At 44.0% G+C, this 18591-nt stretch overlaps 1 protein-coding gene and 1 pseudogene across 4 annotated transcripts in view; one reads left to right on the forward strand and one right to left on the reverse strand.

The window, feature by feature from the left end:
- Window positions 1-18591, forward strand: part of SH3KBP1 (SH3 domain containing kinase binding protein 1) — a 333403-nt gene that overhangs the window by 235601 nt on the left and 79211 nt on the right. For 3 of the 4 annotated variants that reach the window (XM_032777988.2, XM_032777990.2, XM_032777992.2), the window contains one exon: window positions 11863-11938. In XM_032777988.2, coding sequence (XP_032633879.1) covers window positions 11863-11938 — 76 coding nt within the window. Of the gene's footprint in view, window positions 1-10107; window positions 10235-11862; window positions 11939-18591 lie in introns of those variants that run through there. The other variant, XM_032777991.2, reaches the window with a different exon arrangement.
- LOC142046089 (uncharacterized) lies at window positions 1599-3686 on the reverse strand (annotated as a pseudogene).

Consider the following 18591-nt stretch of genomic DNA (forward strand, 5'->3'; position numbering starts at 1 on the left):
GAATTAAACTTCCCCTTGTCTGAAGTGCCACTGTACTGACCCTTCAGTTACTGTTAATTCTGTTCTTTCAGCAGAGCTCACGTAGAGAGTCAGGAAGACCCCATGGTAGTAAAACTAAGTGTTGCTGGCATGGAAGGCAGTTCACATAGAGCTGAGTTCGGTTTCACAGGAATAACTTATTCTAGTCACTTCTCCATTGTTAAATTTCTCTGACAAAGTGGGATACATTTACTTCTGGAGGCCTTTATTGAAAATTTAAATGTGAAATGTAAAAGTTCAGATTTGAAGCTTAAAAGACATTAAGATTTGTGTCCCTTTTAAGATGCAAGTATAAGTAGTATTCCCCATCTCCACAAAAAAACAAAAAAAAATCCTGTTTAGTTGACAAAAAGCTTGTTTATGCTCCTGTTCATTCAACATCTGGAAGAAATTGGTAACTGTTTCTGTTTGCTTCTTTTTTGTAGTTGAGAGCCTCCTTCTCATAAGTTGCCTATCAGAGGAGATTTTTCTGTTATTGTTTTTTCATTTTCTTAGTTTTTAAAATAAATACAAAAGAACAAAGGCCTACTTTTCTCTTATGATAGTAAAGGCCTTGGATTTGTGCCTGGAGCAAAAAATTAATTCTTTCATCAGATGTAAACAAGAATTCAAAAATAGTAGCTGAAGGGGAAAGGGAAATCAATGACCAAAGAACCTTTGCATTCTTTTCCCCCTGCCTCAGTCAGTGGAATTTTCTGAATTTCTGAGAGCGCTCTGAAATAGTGTGACAGTCTCTTTCTCTTCTTTTCAGGCCCTTGTCACAATCACCAATGTCTGAATGGATGAGACAGGATTCTTCTCAAAGGGTACATCTTCACTGGCAATGTTAAAGCGCTACGGCAGCAGCACTTAAACGTGGCTGTGTAGTCGTGGCAGAGTGCTCGGAGAGAGCTCTCCTAGCACTGTAAAAAAAAAAAAATCACCTCCATGAGGGGAATAGCTTCCAGCGCTGGGAGCGCAGCGACAATGGCACTTTACAGCGCTGAAACTTGCAGTGCTCAGAGGGATGTTTTTTCACACCCCTGAGCGAGACGGTGGTGCGCGTCCATAGCGCTGAGGCTAGCATTGACTTCCGGAGCGTTGCAGTGTGAGTAACTATCCTATAGATCCTGCAGTCTCCTCTGCCCATTGGAATTCTGGGTTGAGATCCCAGTGCCTGATGGAGCGAAAAAACATTGTCGTAGATGTTTCTGGGTACATGTTGTCATGTCCCTCCGTCCCTCCATGAAAGTAACGGCAGACAGTTTCACTCCTTTTTTCCTGGGATACCTGTGCAGATGGCATACCATGGCAAGCATGGAGCCCACTCAGCTCACCATCACCGTATGTCTCCTGGGTGCTGGCAGACTTGGGACTACATTGCTACACAGCAGCAGCTCATTGCCTTTTGGCAGCAGATGGTGTATTACGCTTGGTAGCCATCATCATCATACTCCTAGAAAGGCTTTTGGAGTACCTCCAGGAGAGCTTCATGGAGATGTCCCTGGAGTAAATCCCCCCTCCGCGTGCTTTGGCGTCTTGGTGAGGAGGCTATGGAACTTGGGGAGGGGGTAGGGCAGTTAAACGGGCTGCAGCAGCACGCTGTGATCCTGCTGCCGTTCCTGAAGCTCCATCAGACGCTGGAGCATGTCCGTTTGATCCCGCAGTAGCCCCAGTGTTGCATCCTGCCTCCTGTGATCTTCCTTCCGCCACCTCTCATCTCGATTGTCCCTCATGTTCATCCCTACTGTCCTAACGGTCATTGGCCGCTTTTCTGTACTGTGATACTGTGTCCGCTCATTCAGATCAGATCTTTCATTGCGGGTTGACTGCATGATCTCAGAGAACATTTCATCGTACGTGCGTTTTTTTCACCGCCTTCTCTGAGATAGCCTTTGGGATGGAGGAGGGAGGCTTGAAAAATTTGCAGCTGTGGGAGGGGAAAAAAGGGAGGGAAGTATTTAAAAAGATAAATTTTACAGAACAATGGGTTTACTCTTTCACAGTGAGCAGCACTATTCACATTACATAGGACATGTGATTTCAGTGCAAGGTCGCATTTTGCATCTTTTATGTTGAGTGCCTGCGGCTTTGGTGTTAGAGATCACAGACACAGGGCCGGGCAACAGATTTCGGCTTGCGTGCGGCCATGGTAAGCCATAGTCTTTTGGCTTCTGCAACCTTCAGAAAAGCAGTATGTTAACATGCAGCAGCAGAAACCAAAGTAACCCCCCCCATCCAATTCTCTGGGATGATCGCTTTACTCCTCCCCCCACTGTGTGGCTGGTTCTCCCCAGAAACCTTCTGCAAGGGCTGTACCTCCAGGAGAGCTTCATGGAGATGTCCTTGGAGGATTTCCCTTCCATCCCCAGACATGTTAACAGACTTTTCCATTAGTTGTACTGGCAGCGAATGCATCCCAAGTCCTCAAGGCAAATTAATCATTAAAAAACACTTGCTTTTAAACCATATATTGTATATACAAAGGTGCACTCACCAGAGGCCCCGTCTACCGCTTCATGGTCCGGAATACCGCCTTGAGAGGGTTGGGTGGGTATTTCAGTCACTGTGAGAAATAGATCCTGTCTGTTGGGGAGAATGGTGTGCTGTGTGCTCTCCTCAAGGTCGTCCTTGTCATCGTCCTCATCTTCCCTGTCCGCAAAATCCTCAGGCATGGCTGAGAGTACCCCCTCTTCAGAATCCACGGTCAAGGGTGAGGTAGTGGTGGCGGCCCCCCCTAGAATTGCATGCAGCTCAGTGTAGAAGCAGCATGTCTGTGGCTCTGCCCCGGAGTGTCCATTTGATTCTTTGGTTTTCTGGTAAACTTGTCTGAGCTCCTTAACTTTCACACTGCACTGTATTGAGTCCCTGTTGTGGCCTCTCTCCATTGTGCCCTTGGGGATTTTTTCAAATGTTTTGCCATTTCATCTTTTGGAATGTAGTTCTGATAGCACCGAATTGTCTCCCCATACAGCGATCAAATTCAGTACCTCCTGTATCGTCCATGCGGGAGCTCTTTTTCGATTCTTGGACTGCACGGTTACCTGTGCTGGTGAGCTCGACTGGCCAAACAGGAAATGAGATTCAAAAGTTTGTGGGGCTTTTCCTGTACACCTGGCCAGTGCCTCTGAGTTGAAAGCGCTGTCCAGAGCGGTCACAATGGTGCACTGTGGAATAGCTCCCGTTGAATTCCATCCACACTAACCATAATTCGAACCTGCGATATCAATTTCAGTGCTAATTCCCTCATCAGGGAAGAGTACAGAAATCGATTTTAAGAGCCCTTTATGTCGAAGGAAATGGCTTTGTTGTGTGGACGAGTGCAGGGTTAATTCGATTTAACGCTGCTAAATTCAATATAAACACATAGTGTAGACCATAGAGTCCTACTATTCTGAAATAAGTGTCCACACAGGGTCTTAAACAAGTAAATTTCCAAGTGAGACAAGCCCTTAAGTTGATGCCAGGAGAAGAATACCTATGTTAATACATAGGTGTTAAGGGGGAATTGTATTCCTTTAACTGTTGTGCAGGAGTATAACAGAGCCTTCAGTCCTGACCTGATTTAGATCACAAGTGAGAGCTTGACTTTGCTTAGCATCCAGAATCACAAAATCACCACACCATTTGAGTTGCAAATTGTTTATAATATTGGACTTGTGCCTCATCTTGATTCTTTATGATCTCTAAAGAAGATCTAAAATATATTTTTTAAAAATCTTGATCAATTTTTCCCTCAAACCCTTATTTTTTCTGGTTGTGCTGAAGGTCTTGTTGAAGAGTTCAGGCCACGTTTATTTTGGCACCTTATTTGAAGGAATGTGGGTGTGGAATCTTTAACAAAGGCAGCTTCTGTATTGCTAACTCACATTATTTTATCATGAGTTTTGTAATATTAAGTGTTTAGCTCCTGGAGTCATGTGACTATTTGATAATCTCACATTTTCATTAAAAAATAAAGTAAGTTTATGGCCCTCATAGTTCTGAAATAAAGCTTGAAAATGTGACCTGAGTGGATCCTAATAGTTCCAAAACAGAAAGCAAGCAAGCAAGCAAAAAAACCAGACAAAATGAAACCCCAAACCAACTGCATTATTTTAAAAATATCTCTTGATTTAAGATAATCTGACAATTTTTGTTTGCCTGACTGATGCTTTTTCAATGCGTAGGATTGGCAGTACTACAACCTTTATCCAAAATGTTATTCATAGAAGTAATACAGGAGTTTAAAAACAGTTTTCCCTTCTCAGTTGCTCAGCTTTTCCCATATTGATTTTTGTGATGTCAATATTTCACTAGTTCTCCAGCATCACTGAATGTTCCAGGCAGACAAGCCCTCATTTTTAATGTAAAATACAAGTAGATTAATAAAAACAAAAATCTTTCAGGCTTTCTGTATAATCACAAAGTAGAAAAACTGGGTGCAAGTCCAATTTTTCTCCCTTTTGCATGTCACCGTTAAGAAAGGCTCAGGTGTTGCAGGTGATGGCTGAAGGGCCTTAACAGAGCACTGTGATGGAAACTTGCATGTTGTCTGCCCATGCTATGCTTGGCTTTATCCTATGTTCTCCATCACTCTTATGGATATCACCCCAATTCCAAATGATATAGGGGGAAAGAGAGCATTATTTATCACTCAGTGGCTTCAAGAGAGGTAACTTGCCATCTGTACAGTGTTATGGCAACTTTTACTTCGATAACTGGGAAAAACATGGACTGCAGTGGTAGGGCTATGCAGTGTATGTGACTTCACAGTGCCATTGAAACCCATTATATTAACTACTGCCTGTTATTTTAATGCTAGGCATTGGCTTCGTGAAACCAAGCATTAATGCCTGCAGGTTGCTGCTAAATCTGTGACATCTCTCTTAATATCTGTACAGCAAAGTTTGGCCAGTATTATTATTTTGATTGGCTGTTTTTGTGCAGGAAAGGTTTCCTTCCCCTTTTATCTTTAGGATCCACTTGCTTGTAGTCATAAGATATGGGGAATTTGTGTTTCACAGCTACATGATCCAACTATTGTTACCCCACAGGACTGGCAAGATCAAGATACTCTTGTTTTGGTGATGTATTCTGGTGCCTGTTGAGAGGCAGCCTAGGCTGAGAGGCAGGAGATCTGGGTTCTCTCCCTGTGTCCACAACAAATTCCCTTTCTGTTCTTAGACAATTTACTTTGTGTCTCGGTTTCCCCATCTGTTAAGTAGAAATATTATCATCAACCTGCTTCAGAGGGATAGTGATTCTTCATTAATGTTTGCCTGGTGCTCTGAGATCCGTCCTCATAAAAATGTTAGTATTTAGGTTGTGGTGAATTTGGGAGGTGAATAAACAAAAATGAAAGCAAATATTTAATATTCATACTAACTATTATTGTATGTCAGCATTTTGTTGTGTGAATCATTGTTTCTGAAACAGCTTAAAGATTGTATGTAAGGTTTTTCTCTCTAGCAGGGCGTGGTTTCTTCAGTATAGTAAGGAAAAAGTGGGGGAGGGTTAGAAATTGTATCAAGATCTTGCCAAGCAAAGTTAGAAGTGTTTGTCATTGATCCTATGGAGAACTTGGAAATATCTATATTATTTTTATGAATATTGTGCTTGCCTCTCCGTGTTTGTTCATGTTGGGTTACTTGCTATGGAGTTAGATCAAAAGGGGTTGTTATGGAAAACAAACAGAAAAGGATAAATAGCCTAGAGAAGAAGGATCCCAGCAAACAGTCAAACTCAATAGCCAGACTTATAGCTATGAAGAAGCTTCTCCTCAGACTTAACCAGGGTTACATAGCAGTTTTCATGAGAACCTGGAGATCAAAAGGCACTGATCAGTTAAAAGATCTTCCCTTCAGAAAGAGAGGTTGGAAGTTATCATCTGCTGCAGGCTGACACAGACTGAGTGAGAGTCTGGGGTCTGCATCAAAATAGATTGTAACTTGGGAGCCAAGAGAACAGAATGGCGCAAAGCTTAAGTAATGCCTGCTTCGGGGCTTGAGAGTTATGCCTACGGCCCTACCAAAGCCATGGCCGTGAAAAATGCATCACAGTGAAATCTGGTCTCCCAACATGAAATCTGGTCTTTTGTGTGGGACTCCTCATCCAAAAGGGAGTTGCAGGAGGTCACAAGGTCATTTTAGGGAGGTCATGGTATTGCCACCCTTACTTCTGCGCAGACTTCAGAGCTGGGTGGCCGGAGAGCGGTGGCTGCTGACTGAGGGCTCAGCTCTGCAGGCAGCAGCACAGAAGTAAGGGTGGCAATAAGGTATCATGCCCCCTTACTTCTGTGCTGCTGCTGGCGGATTGCTGCCTTCAGAGCTGGACTCCTGGCAAGCAGCTGTTGCTCTCCAGCTGCTCAGCTCTGAAGGCTGCACCACTGCCAGTAGCAGTACCACAACCTCCCCGCCAATAACCTTTCAACCCTCCCACAACTCCTTTGTGGGTCAGGACCCCTACAATTACAACACCATGGAATTTCAGATTTAAATAGCTGAAATCATGAAGTTTATGATTTTCTAAAACATATTACCATGATATTTATGCCAAACAAAAGTATGCCAGTATGTGCATAGATCTGTCTTATTTTAAACCCATTCCCTGGAGTTCTGTGCGCCTTTTGGCAATATAAATTATACTTCATTTTGAAAAAGCTGGTGGGCGTAACAGCCATCCTTCCATTCAGCCTAAATTAAGGAGCAGTTAAATGCATCTTTGTTTAGTAATAGCTGAAACAAGAGAGGCCACTGCCCAAAACATAGACCCTCATGGCAATACCGAGCAGAAGTTATGTCATGCTGACTGAGGGGTTTCTTTAGGACTGATGCAGCAAATGCAGGGGGAAAGGCATTGATTGGTGGAGGTGTCTGTGCATTTGTGAGAAGGAGGAAAATACACCAGAGTATCAGGAGAAAAAAAAGACTCAGGCCTGGTCTACACTATGCGTTTTTACCGAATTTAGCAGCGTTAACCCTGCACCTGTCCACACAACGAAGCCCTTTATATCGATATAAAGGCCTCTTAAAACCGATTTCTGTACTCCTCCCCAACGAGGGGAGTAGCACTGAAATTGGTATTGCAATGTCGGGTTAGGTTTAGATTTGCAATTTGCCGGTATTTGCCTCCAAGCGGTATCCCACAGTGCACCATTGTGACCGCTCTGGAAAGCAGTCTGAACTCGGATGTACTGGCCTGGTAGACAGGAAAAGCCCTGCAAACTTTTGAATTTCATTTCCTGTTTGCCCAGCGTGGAGCACTGATCAGCACAGGTGGCCATGCAGTCCAAAATTCAAAAAGAGCTCCAGCATGGACCGTACAGGAGATACTGGATCTGATTGCTGTATGGGGAGACAAATCTGTTCTATCGGAGATGTGTTCCAGAAGACGAAATGCCAAAGCATTTGAAAAAATCTCCAGGCTATGATAGACAGAGGCCACAGCAGGGACTCAACACAATGCTGTGTGACAAGCATAACGGAAAGCCAAAGAATCAAATGGATGCTCATGGAGGGAGGGAGCGGGGACTGAGGACTCGAGGTATCCCACAGTCCCCGCAGTCTCCGAAAAGCATTTGCATTCTTGGCTGAGCTCCCAATGCCTGAAGGGTCAAAAAACATTGTTGCCAGTGGTTCAGGGAATATGTCGTCAATTTACCCCCCCTCCCCCTGAGAAAAGGGAAAAAAATAGTTTCTCCCCTCTTTTCAGTGTCACCGTATATCTACTGGATGCTGCTGGCAGACGGGGTGCTGCAGCGCTAAACAGCAGCATCCTCTCCTCTCCCCTCCCCTCCCCGGTGGCAGACGGTACGGCACAATATGACTGACAGCCGTCCTCATCATCATCCTGTGAGTGCTCCAGGCTGGCCTCGGTGAGGTCGGCCGGGGGCGCCTGGGCAAAAATGGGAATGATCCCCGGTCATTCCCTTCTTTAAGCTTTATTCCTGGAGATTCGGTCCTGGCAGAGGTGCAATAGTGCTGGTAATTTTCCTCATCATAGCAGTTGGAGGCTGAGCTCCTCTTCTCCCGCTCCCCCTTTCGTGTCTAATGGAGTTTCTGGATTATCATAGCAGTGGGAGGCTGTGCTCCTCTCCCCCCCCCACCCCGTAGTGTAGACATACCTTCAGTCAGAACAACCCCTGGGAGCACGGCCCTGAGGAAAGCTGAGAGAGAGCTTTGGGGATAAGTGCTGACTGGAAAGGGGCAACTCTGAGCAAAGACAATGTCTTTCACTGTTTGCGGCCTGCTGTGTTTAGGGAAACTGGACTTTATGCATTCCTTATATGTAAACAGGATTGCATCAAAAATGCCTAACTCCATCATCAGTTTCTCTTTGTAATGGAAACAACCCACAACATCCTGAATTTGACTTACCACGGAGGTCATAAAGGAATAACAATACTATTGCTGTCCACAGGCTCCCAAAGGGAAACTCTTGCAGGTGCCAATTTCATTGGGCCTGCTAGATATTATGGTTGGCAAGCGTGGGGAGGGGGAAAGGTGTAACCCTGAGATGTAGTTGAAGAGGCTCAACTTAAATGTATACCCCAAATTAAAAAACACAGAGAACCAAAAAAGTGCCACCGTGGCTAAACAACAAAGTAAAAGAAGCAGTGAGAGGCAAAAAGGCATCCTTTAAAAAGTGGAAGTTAAATCCTAATGAGGAAAATAGAAAAGCCCATAAACTCTGGTAAATGAAGTGTAAAAATATAATTAAGAAGGCTAAAAATAATGCGAAGAACAGCTAACCTCCTTTTACTGAGCCAGGTGGGCTCCCTTCAGCTGAGTGAGCCCTTGTTCACAAGGGAGGGTGGATTTTACCTCAGGGACTCATCACATGGCAGGGGAGGAGAGTCTGGTGCAGGGAGGCTGAGCTTGCCAGGCCCATGTTCTCTATGGGGTGCCCCCGGAGCAAGCGTCTGGCTAGGGGCAATGGGGCACAAAGCAGGGGAGATTGATCCCAGGAGTGAGGGACTGGCCGGGAACAATAGGGCCCGGGCTGGCTGGGATGCCGATACGTCCTGTTTTGGCCAGGACAGGCCCCTTTTTCAGCTCTGTCCTGGCCGTCCCTACTTTTTTGCCAAAACTGGGCATTTGTCACGGCCGCAAGGCAGAGCAGAGTAGAGAGAGGTAGCTGCTGAAGGCAGCAATGCCTGCCAGCAGGAAACTGGAGAAATTTTTCTGCTGGCGGGCAGTGCTGGCCTCAGAGCTGACCCATGGGTGGTGCAGAGATTGGGGGAGGAGGGGATCAGCCTCAGCCGGAGGAGGCATGGAGCTGGGGGGAAGAGGGGATCAGTCCCAGCTGCAGGCGACACAGGGCTGGGGGTGGGTATTGAGCCCCAGCTGGGACTGATCACTTCAGCAATATCAACCCTCTCCTTGAGTCCCTGCTCTATTGCATCAAACACAAGCTTGTTTGTCTTTACTTCAAAGGCCCTTCATGGCCTATCCCCCCTTAACTAGCATCTCTCATTCAGTGTCAAAATGTTAACTCCTGGCTCCGATCAGCCCAGGATGCCAGCCTTCATTGCCCCACTTGTTAAATTTTCAAACAAGCACCTTTGTGTTTTCTCCCATGCTGCCCTTCATGTGTGAGAGGAGCTCTCCTTAAACATGCACAAACTACCTCATTAGCCTCCTTCAAAATCTCTCTTCAAAACTCTCCATAAGGCCTATGAAAAATGGTTAAGCTGCTGGTACACTAATATCACTGTCTGCCTTGCTAACCAATATTGTCTCTTGTTTTACTTTTACTTCCTCATCTGTCTACATCCATCTGTTGTGTCTTGTCTTGTAGTTAGACTGAAAGTTCTTTGAGGAAGAGACTGTCTTTTCGTTCTGTGTTTGTGCCGCACCTACTACAGTGGTTCTCAACCTGCAGCCCAATTAGCACATAGCCGTGACCCTGCTATGCACTAAAAAAAATTGCAAAGCTTGCTGCTTCTCTGGTCTGGCAGGATGTGGGACCGGCTGATGGGGAGATGGCAGCAGGCAACCCTGCTGGAGCACTTCTGCCAGCAGTGAAGGCTAAGCAGCCCCCTGTGGCAGGGGAAGAACTGAGCCGTCCAATGCAGGGGGCCCTGCCAGACAAGTGGGTCCTGAGGGAGCTCAGCCTGTGCAGGCCCCACTCCTGCTCCAGCATGGCTATTCGCACTGCTTCTCAGGGGCCAGAGCGATCCCTGGCTGCGCTGCCAGCTCAGCCCGGCAAACACAGTCATCTCCCAGCAGGGTTGGTGAGTGTGGCTGGGGGGCAGGTTGCGGGAGAGTTGGTCTCGGGGGGGTCTAGGGGGGTTCTGGGAAGTGAGGGTATGTGGGATGCTGGGCAGTGAGGGGCTTGTGGGGGGTGCTGGGCAGCATAGGCACAGGAACTAGAGGGTTGGGGGGGGTCCTACAGCACCCCTAGGTTTTACGCAGAGCTCTGCTGCTGGCCCCGCGTCTGGGTCCCTGGCTCTGCGCCTGGCCCCGCTCTGTGGAGAGGTCTCTCAGCAAGGGGTGTGTGCTGGGCATATGGATCTGTGGGAAGTCTTAGCAGGGGGTCGGTGTGGTCATAGGGGTCTGAAGGGGGTGTCTCTGGGCAGGGGAGCGCGGGGCATAAGGAGTAGGAGGGCACTGGGCAGGGAGACAGTGTGGTGCATGGTACTGGTCTTCCCCCAAAGAGAAGGGGCACTCTTGCAGCACAGGGCTGCCCAGGCCGGTGTGTATCTGACACAGTGTTTCTCAACCTGTGGCCCACAGTGGTAAATGGGATGAGAACCACTGACCTAGCACAGTGGAGTTCTGGCCCATGACTGGGGGCTCCTAGGTGCCGTGGTTATACAAGCAATAAAAGTAGCCAGGTCCTTGACCACAGATGTTACCAAGCTTTCCAGGGGCATAATTTTGTTGTGGGTTAGAATAATATATTTACAAAATTAAAATTAAAAAATGGACATATACAAAGATCACTGTCAGGGCATGTCTACACTTAACTCCGGAGTGATCGATCCAGTGGGGGTCGGTTTATCGTGTCTACTGAAGACACGATATATCAACTGCTGACCGCTCTCCCGTTGACTCCAGTACTCCACCGGAGCGAGAAACGTAGGCGGAGTCAATGGGGGAGCGTCAGCAGTCAACTTATCGCAGTGAAGATACCACGGTAAGTAGATCTAAGTACATTGACTTTGGCTATGTTATTCACATAGCTGAAGTTACTTAACTTAGATCGATTTCCCCCCAGTGTAGACCAGGCCTCAGTGAAGAAAAATGATGGTTGTGCAGTGTGTGCATACTGTTCTTTCAGCTTAGCTGTCTAATACTAATGCTACATTATTATACTGCTTGGTGAACTAGATAATGTATGTACTTAAAATGACAAAAGGGGACACTGTCAACTTAAAAAGCACATTTATGTCTGAAATGTATTTACCTCCTATTGTTACTTGTTACACCTGATACTATTATGATAGAAGGAAATTGGAGGAATTTTTTTCATTTTTTCCCCCACACTGTTTCTTTGTTTGGCAGCACTTAATAATAATCAGTTTCCCTGTATAATCCATTTACCCATCTTGTTTCTGTGGGTCTTTCATACAGCAACATTGAAGAGGAAAGTATTTTTAAAAACAGGAAAATGTGACTGTAAAATCACACAAAAACGGTCAAGGCATTTAGGGTAGGAGTACTACTCTGAAATCTTTTCACCTTTTTCTTTTTTCTCCCCACTTTGCCCCCTGCAAACTGACTAGATTTCAAGTTGTCACTTTAATGTAATTCTTCTCCCCCTACCTTTTTTTTTTTTTTGCTCATGATTTCTGCACTGTTGCTAAAGCTTTAACTGGGAGAATAAAGGTTTTAAAGAGGAATAATTTATTTATTTCAGACTGTTGGGAAGAAATTACCTCCAGCTACAGCAGCTCAAGAGCCAACGAAAATAGAAATGGACAGCAGAACCAAGAGTAGGTCTCACTGTTTGTTTTTCCTCATTTGCACTCAGGGCTGTTGAGCCTTTTGGGAAGTGTTGAATATTTTTTTCTTAGGTTTTGGTTTGAGCAATTTTCTGTATGTCTGAAAAATAATAAAAGCAAGACTACAAATATATTCAGCATGGAGCTTTTGAGCTGGCAATGTTTAGACAAGCCACTTTGTTTCTAAGAAGCTTTTGAATTGTTTTTGCCCTGATAATTTTACCCCCAACTCTCTGCCACCAAACATAAAATAAAATTACATCATTCACCCTCAGGCTGAAAGCACTTATACATGAATCAGATTTGAATGTGATCCAGCTTCAAACTGCAATTTATAGGTGTGTAGTAGACAATGCCCTAATAGTAACACTCTTCCTGTTTTTGTTTTTTGTGTTTAGTTGTAAACAGTTCCATCAGGTGGTAGAGTTTACATAAGAAACAAAAAATCCAACAAAGTATGAGCATCTTAGTGTGTATAAATCATTGGTACCTAAAAAAGGATAAAAGTCATAATTAAGCTTCCAAGGAAGATCACTGCTTTGTCCAATGGAGACATATTTAACTATCATACAAGGCAAATCAAACACAAACTGCTCGTGCTTTAGTCTTGTTATTTTTTTGATAAAAATTATAATTAAATGGGTTGGGACCTAAGGGGAGGTAGAGGGAACTAAGGGGGGAAATAAAGCCTGAATGAGCAAAGAAATTGATTAGAAAGTGAAACTTAGTATTTCTAGGTCAAAATTCTCCTCTCTGATCTACCTTGAGGCTCTTTATTACACATTCTCCATTTACTCCCTTAATACTAACAGAGATCTCCACAACTGATAAGAAATCTGTAATGTAGAATGGATAGGAGACTATGGCTCATAGAAATTAGAGCTGGAAAAGACCTTTCAGTACATATGCAGTACAGCATTATTAGTCAATTATTTTTCAGTTTTAAATGAACCAGAAAATGATTTTTCCACTGCTTCCCTTTTGGAGCCTGGTCCATAACCTGAAGAGATCTCCCTATTAGGAAATTGTTCCTAATTTGTAGATTATATTTTCTTATGTCTTATTTCATGTAATGACTCGTTTATACCACTTGAACTGCCAACACAATTTCTCTCCCTCTTGAAGTTTCTACCTTTCAGATTCTTATGGGTAGTTAATACTGTGACGGGTTTCCCCCGCAGTGCTTCCCGGGACTGGAATACCACTGAGTCCCCTGACCCACCAGCCTGGGCTCTGTCTCACACTGTATTGCTATGACAAGCTGCAAAGCCCTCCAGCCTGCACTTTCACCAGCCTTTCACCTAGGTGCAGTTACATGCAGACTCTCTGTCCAACTTCTGCAATGAGCCAACAATGGAAAGGCTACAGCTAAGGCAACTCCCAACTCCCCAGGCATGCAGCCCCTCTGGAGAATAAGCCCAAAATTATACTGTCTTGCTCTGCACAGGGAACTGTACAGTGTAAACTCAGAAAGTTCCCCCTCTCCCTCAATATGGAGAGGAATACGCAACAGCCTTTGCCCTTGAGCTAAGATTCCCATACACTTCACTCCAACTCACTGGTTTAGATAAAGCAAAAACAAGTTTATTAACTACAAAGGATAGATGCTAAGTGATTATGAAGCAGCAGAGAATCCTGTGGCACCTTATAGACTAACAGACGTTTTGGAGCATGAGCTTTCGTGGGTGAATACATCTGACGAAGTGGGTATTTACCCATGAAAGCTCATGCTCCAAAACGTCTGTTAGTCTATAAGGTGCCACAGGATTCCCTGCTGCTTTTACAGATCCAGACTAACACGGCTACCCCTCTGATAAGTGATTATGAGTGATAGTAAACAGATCGAAGCAGATTACCTAGCAAGTAAACACAATCTAAGCTTAATATACTAAATTGATTGGCTATGAATTAGCAAATTCTCACTCTAAAAGATGATACAAGCAGGCTACAAATTCTTATGGGGAAAGCTGCACTTGTTTTACTGTTGGAATCCCCAGGAGTTTCATTTGAAGGCTAGAAATCCCTTTATCCTGGGTCCAGTACTTCCCCCAGTTCAGTCTTTGTTCCTCAGGTGTTTCCAGGAGTTGTCTTGTGTGGGGAGTGATGAACACCAGATGATGGCATTCCCTGCCTTATATAGTTTTTGCTTATGGTGCGAACCCTTTGTTTCAAAGCTTGGTTCTCAAGCCAGTCTGTGGAAAAATGTCGACATCCAAAGAGTCCAGCATCATGTAATCTGAGCACATGTTATTGTAGGGTCATAGCAACAATTACTCACAGGCTGTTCGGAGTGTTTTCAGGAAGGGTCATCACCAGGTGGTAAATAAGCTTCTCCTAAGGCATATTGTTTTTTCCTAATGGCCCATTCCCCGAATATGCCCTTCCCAACCCACTATCTAGACTGAAAGTATCTTGTCTAGTGGGTGTTACCCAGGTCTAACTACATTTGAAATATAGATATATAGTCAATATTTGTAATTTCAGATACAAAAATGATATAAGCATACAAATTGGATACTCACATTCAGCAAATCATAACTTTTCCAATGACACCTCAAATGGCGTATCTTGCATAAAATAAATCATAATTATATCATAATCGTATCATAATATCATTATGAAGAATATGTGGTGCAGTGTCACAGACATTTTCTCCCAAACTTTAGTAATCATTCAGCCAATCTATAACATTTAATTTCTTATCGTTTTTCATTGTGTGTTGCTTTCCTGACCTCTTTCTAAATGTGCTGACGCCCTGACATTAATGCATATCTGGTCCTCTGAATGTACAGAGGTGGTGAAAGTTAGTTGTCGGATGTAAGCTGATAAGAAAATCATGGTAAGTAACAAAATAGGGCACCGTGCACCAGCTTGCCATTATTTTAGCCTGCAAACTGGGTATAGTTTGTACACTGAGGAGGAGGCAGAAGAAAGGGAGTTGTAGAAGGAAAAAGGGCTGGAGCTGACCAGGAAGAGACCATACAAGTTGTAAGTTCCACTGCAAAAATTCTGAGGTGAAGAAAGCAGCTAAAAACCTATTAACATTAATATAATATGAAGCAGTCCTCCTACTTTAATATACACCTGAGTGGACTTCCCCTACACTCTTGGGTTTCAAGCTTTCCCTGGGGTAAGCAAGTGCAATTCCGAATCAAAGGCAATAGGAGAGTGGCACCCTCTTACACTAGGATTAACCTTAATCCCTAGCTGAATGGTGCTGCTTGCACTTCCCTGGAATATTCCTTTGACACTCTGATTTTTTTTGCCAGAAACATCCTCTCTTTCTTCTGCATCCCTCTTTCACCCCCTCTGTGTGCAAATACTCAATTTTTTATGTGTGTCCAAAACTCATGGGATGAACAGGTTCTTGCACAATATCAGAATGGAATAAGTTGCACAGCATTCCCATTTACACCTAGATTTTTGACCCCACACAGAACCTCTGAATTTTCCCCAAACTTTGTTGAATTAGGACATTTTATCCATGCTGGAATCTAGAGGCTCTATTTGAACCTTTATAGAATCTGTGCTCTTGCTTGAGAGACAGGGGACTGAGGCATCCATGTAGACTCATTGACTTTCAGGCCAGAAGGGACCATCGTGATCATCCAGTCTGACCTCCTATACATCTCAGGCCACAGAAGCTTACCCACACACTCCTGTAATAGACCCCTAACCTCTGGCTGAGTTACTGAAGTCTTTAAATCTTGATTTAAAGACTTCAAGTGACAGAGAATCCACCATGTACTCCAGTTCAAACCAGCAAGTGACCCATGCTGTAGTGGAAAGCAAAAAAACACCCATGGGCTCTGCCAGTCTGACCTGGAAGAAACTTCCTGGAGATCAATTAGACCTTGAGCATGGAGGTAAGACCCTCCAGCCAGACACCTAGGAGAGAATTCATTATAGTAACTCAGAGCCCTTTCCATCTATTGCCCCATCTCTGGCTGTTGGACATACTTGCTACTAGCAATCAAAGATGGGCCACAAGCCATGGTAGGCAATCTCATCATATCATCCCCTCCATAAACTTACCTATCTGAGTCTTGGAAACCAGGTAGGTGTTTTGCCCCATTGAAGGCTGTTCATGGTGAAACCTTCACCTACTTTCAAGCCCAAGCTTGTTGATGGACAGTTTATATCCTTTTTCTTTTGCGCACACTGACCCTTAACTTAAATAACTCCTCTCCCTCTGTTGTTTATCCCTTTGCTGTATTTACAGAAAGCAACCATATTTCCCCTTAGCCTTCAGTTGTTTAGGTTAAACAAGCCAAGTTCCTTAACTCTCCTCTCTTAAGGTGGGTTCTCCATTCTTCTGATCATTCTAGTATTGTTCTCTGCACCCGTTCCAGTTTGAATTCATTTTTCTTAAACATGAGAGACAAAAATTACATACCGTATTTCAGATAAGGTCTCACCAGTGCCTTTTATAATGGCAATGACACTTCCCTATCTCTACTAGAAATACCTCACCTGGTGCATCCTAGGACTGTATTAGCCTTTTTCATGGCCACATCACACTGGTGGCACAGTCATCCTATGCTCAACCAGTACACCGAGGTTTTTCTCCTCCTCTCCCTTCCAACTGATAAATCCCCAGTTTATAGTAAAAATTCTCGTTGTTAGTCCCTAATTGCATTACTTTGCGCTATTTAATTTCATCCCATTTCTATTAGTCCAGTTCTCAAGGTCATCCAGGTCTTCTTGTGTGATACAGTAAAATTATGCCTTAGTGACCACTTCTGAAGAGAGACCACCTATCACAAGTAACTACATGCAGAGGCCACAGAATGTTTTTCCCCATAATTTAACTCTGAAGACCGACCACCTGTCATCTGCGACTAGCAACCATATTTTCTTACTCCATCCATAAAAACAAATCTGTAGGACACATGATCTTCCTTACTTCTGTGCAGCTGGTTGTGGGTACCTGGCCAGCAGCCACTGCTCTCTGGTTGCCCAGCTCTAAAGGCAGCAAACCTTTGAAGAGAGACCACCACTTACAAGCGACCGCTTTTGCTAACTTCCATGAGTGGTTGCTCTTGGCAAGTTTTACTGTATTCTGGTCCTCCTCAGTATTGGCAATACCTCCCAACTTTGTGTCATCCTCAGCTTTTATCAGTACATTCCTGCTTTTTGTGCCACGGTCATTAACGAAAATGTTAAATAAGATTGGTCCCAAGACTGATCTGTGTGGAACTCCACTAGTACCTCCCTCCAGTCTGACAGTTCACCTTTCAGCATTACCTGCTGTAGGCTCCTGTTAACCAGTTCCTTACCCACCTTTCAACTCTTGTATTAATCTCCATCTTCTCTAATTTAACTAATAATTTCCCATGTGGAACCATATCAGATGTTTTACTGAAATCGAAGTAGGTTAGATTTACTGCATTTCCTTTGTCTAGAAAACCGGTTATCTTTTCAAAGAAGGAGATCAGGTTGGTCTGGCACAATCTACATTTTGTGAAACCATATTGTACTTTATCCCAATTACCATTTACCTCTATGTCCTTAACAATTTTTAACAAGATTTTTTAAAAATATCCAATATTATATCAGAGAAACGTTTTTGTAATAATAAACTTCATCTGTAATAGTCGGACCATAGGCATATGATCCAATGTTCTCCATGTTAAGAAAGCTATTCCAAAAGAATTGTTCTATGATATTCTGTGTATTCTCTTATGTTCTACGTCTGGTGCCTCTTTTACTTTATTACAATGCATACAGAATTTCCCGCAGTACCTGGATTGCATCACTTCCTGAATAAGTCTCAGTTTAGAAAGCTGTATAAACTAATTTTATAGTCCTATAGCATTTATGGATCAGTGTGAATACCTACTATTTGCATGCCTAAATAATAATCTCAAGTTTATGCCATTGCTTGCATCCTACTAGGTATAAGTAAAAATAGAAAAATAGAAGCAGCTGGACAGTTCTCATGGGTACTTTTAAGGTTTCGAAAGTTGTATTAGGCAGGAGAATTGTCTTCGTGTTCTTTGAGAAGCTGCCACAAGAAAGCTGGATTACCCATAAATCCAAAAAGTCTCCAGTCCCAGGCTGTTACTAAATGTTCTTTAAGAGTGCTAGGTACCAGCATTCATCTACTCCATCTTGAAGTTTAGCTTAATTTCTCTTTCCTCTTTGCTGTGTTTTCAGTACAACACCTAGTACAATGGGGCCCCAGTCCTGACTGAAGCTGATAGGTGCTAAACACAACGGACACTGCCACTCACTTGCAAAGGGGTAGCGTAAGGCACAGTCCACTGATCCAGCTCCAAACTGAGAGAGGTCTTTGGGATTCACGATTTGGATCCTAGTATGCTTACTGCCACAGGGTGCTTAGAGAGGATGGAATGGTGAGACTGCCTACAGTGTCATGTATCAGATCTGCAACTGCTAGAAGCAAATATCTCCAGGGCCAGTGATGGGATACTAGATGGGGAGGGCTCTGAGTTACTACAGAGAATTCTTTCCCAGGTGTCTGGCTGGTGGGTCTTGACCACATGCTGAGGGTCTAACTAATGGCCATATTTTGGGTCAGGAAGGAATTTAACCCTCGGTCTGATTGGCAGAGACCGGGGGGGGGGGGGGCGGGTTAACATTCCTATGCAACATGCGGCACAGGTCTCCTGCAGATTTAA

The sequence above is a fragment of the Chelonoidis abingdonii genome, chromosome 1 (assembly GCF_003597395.2).
Source record: "Chelonoidis abingdonii isolate Lonesome George chromosome 1, CheloAbing_2.0, whole genome shotgun sequence".
In the NCBI taxonomy this organism is placed as follows: Eukaryota; Metazoa; Chordata; order Testudines; family Testudinidae; genus Chelonoidis; species Chelonoidis abingdonii.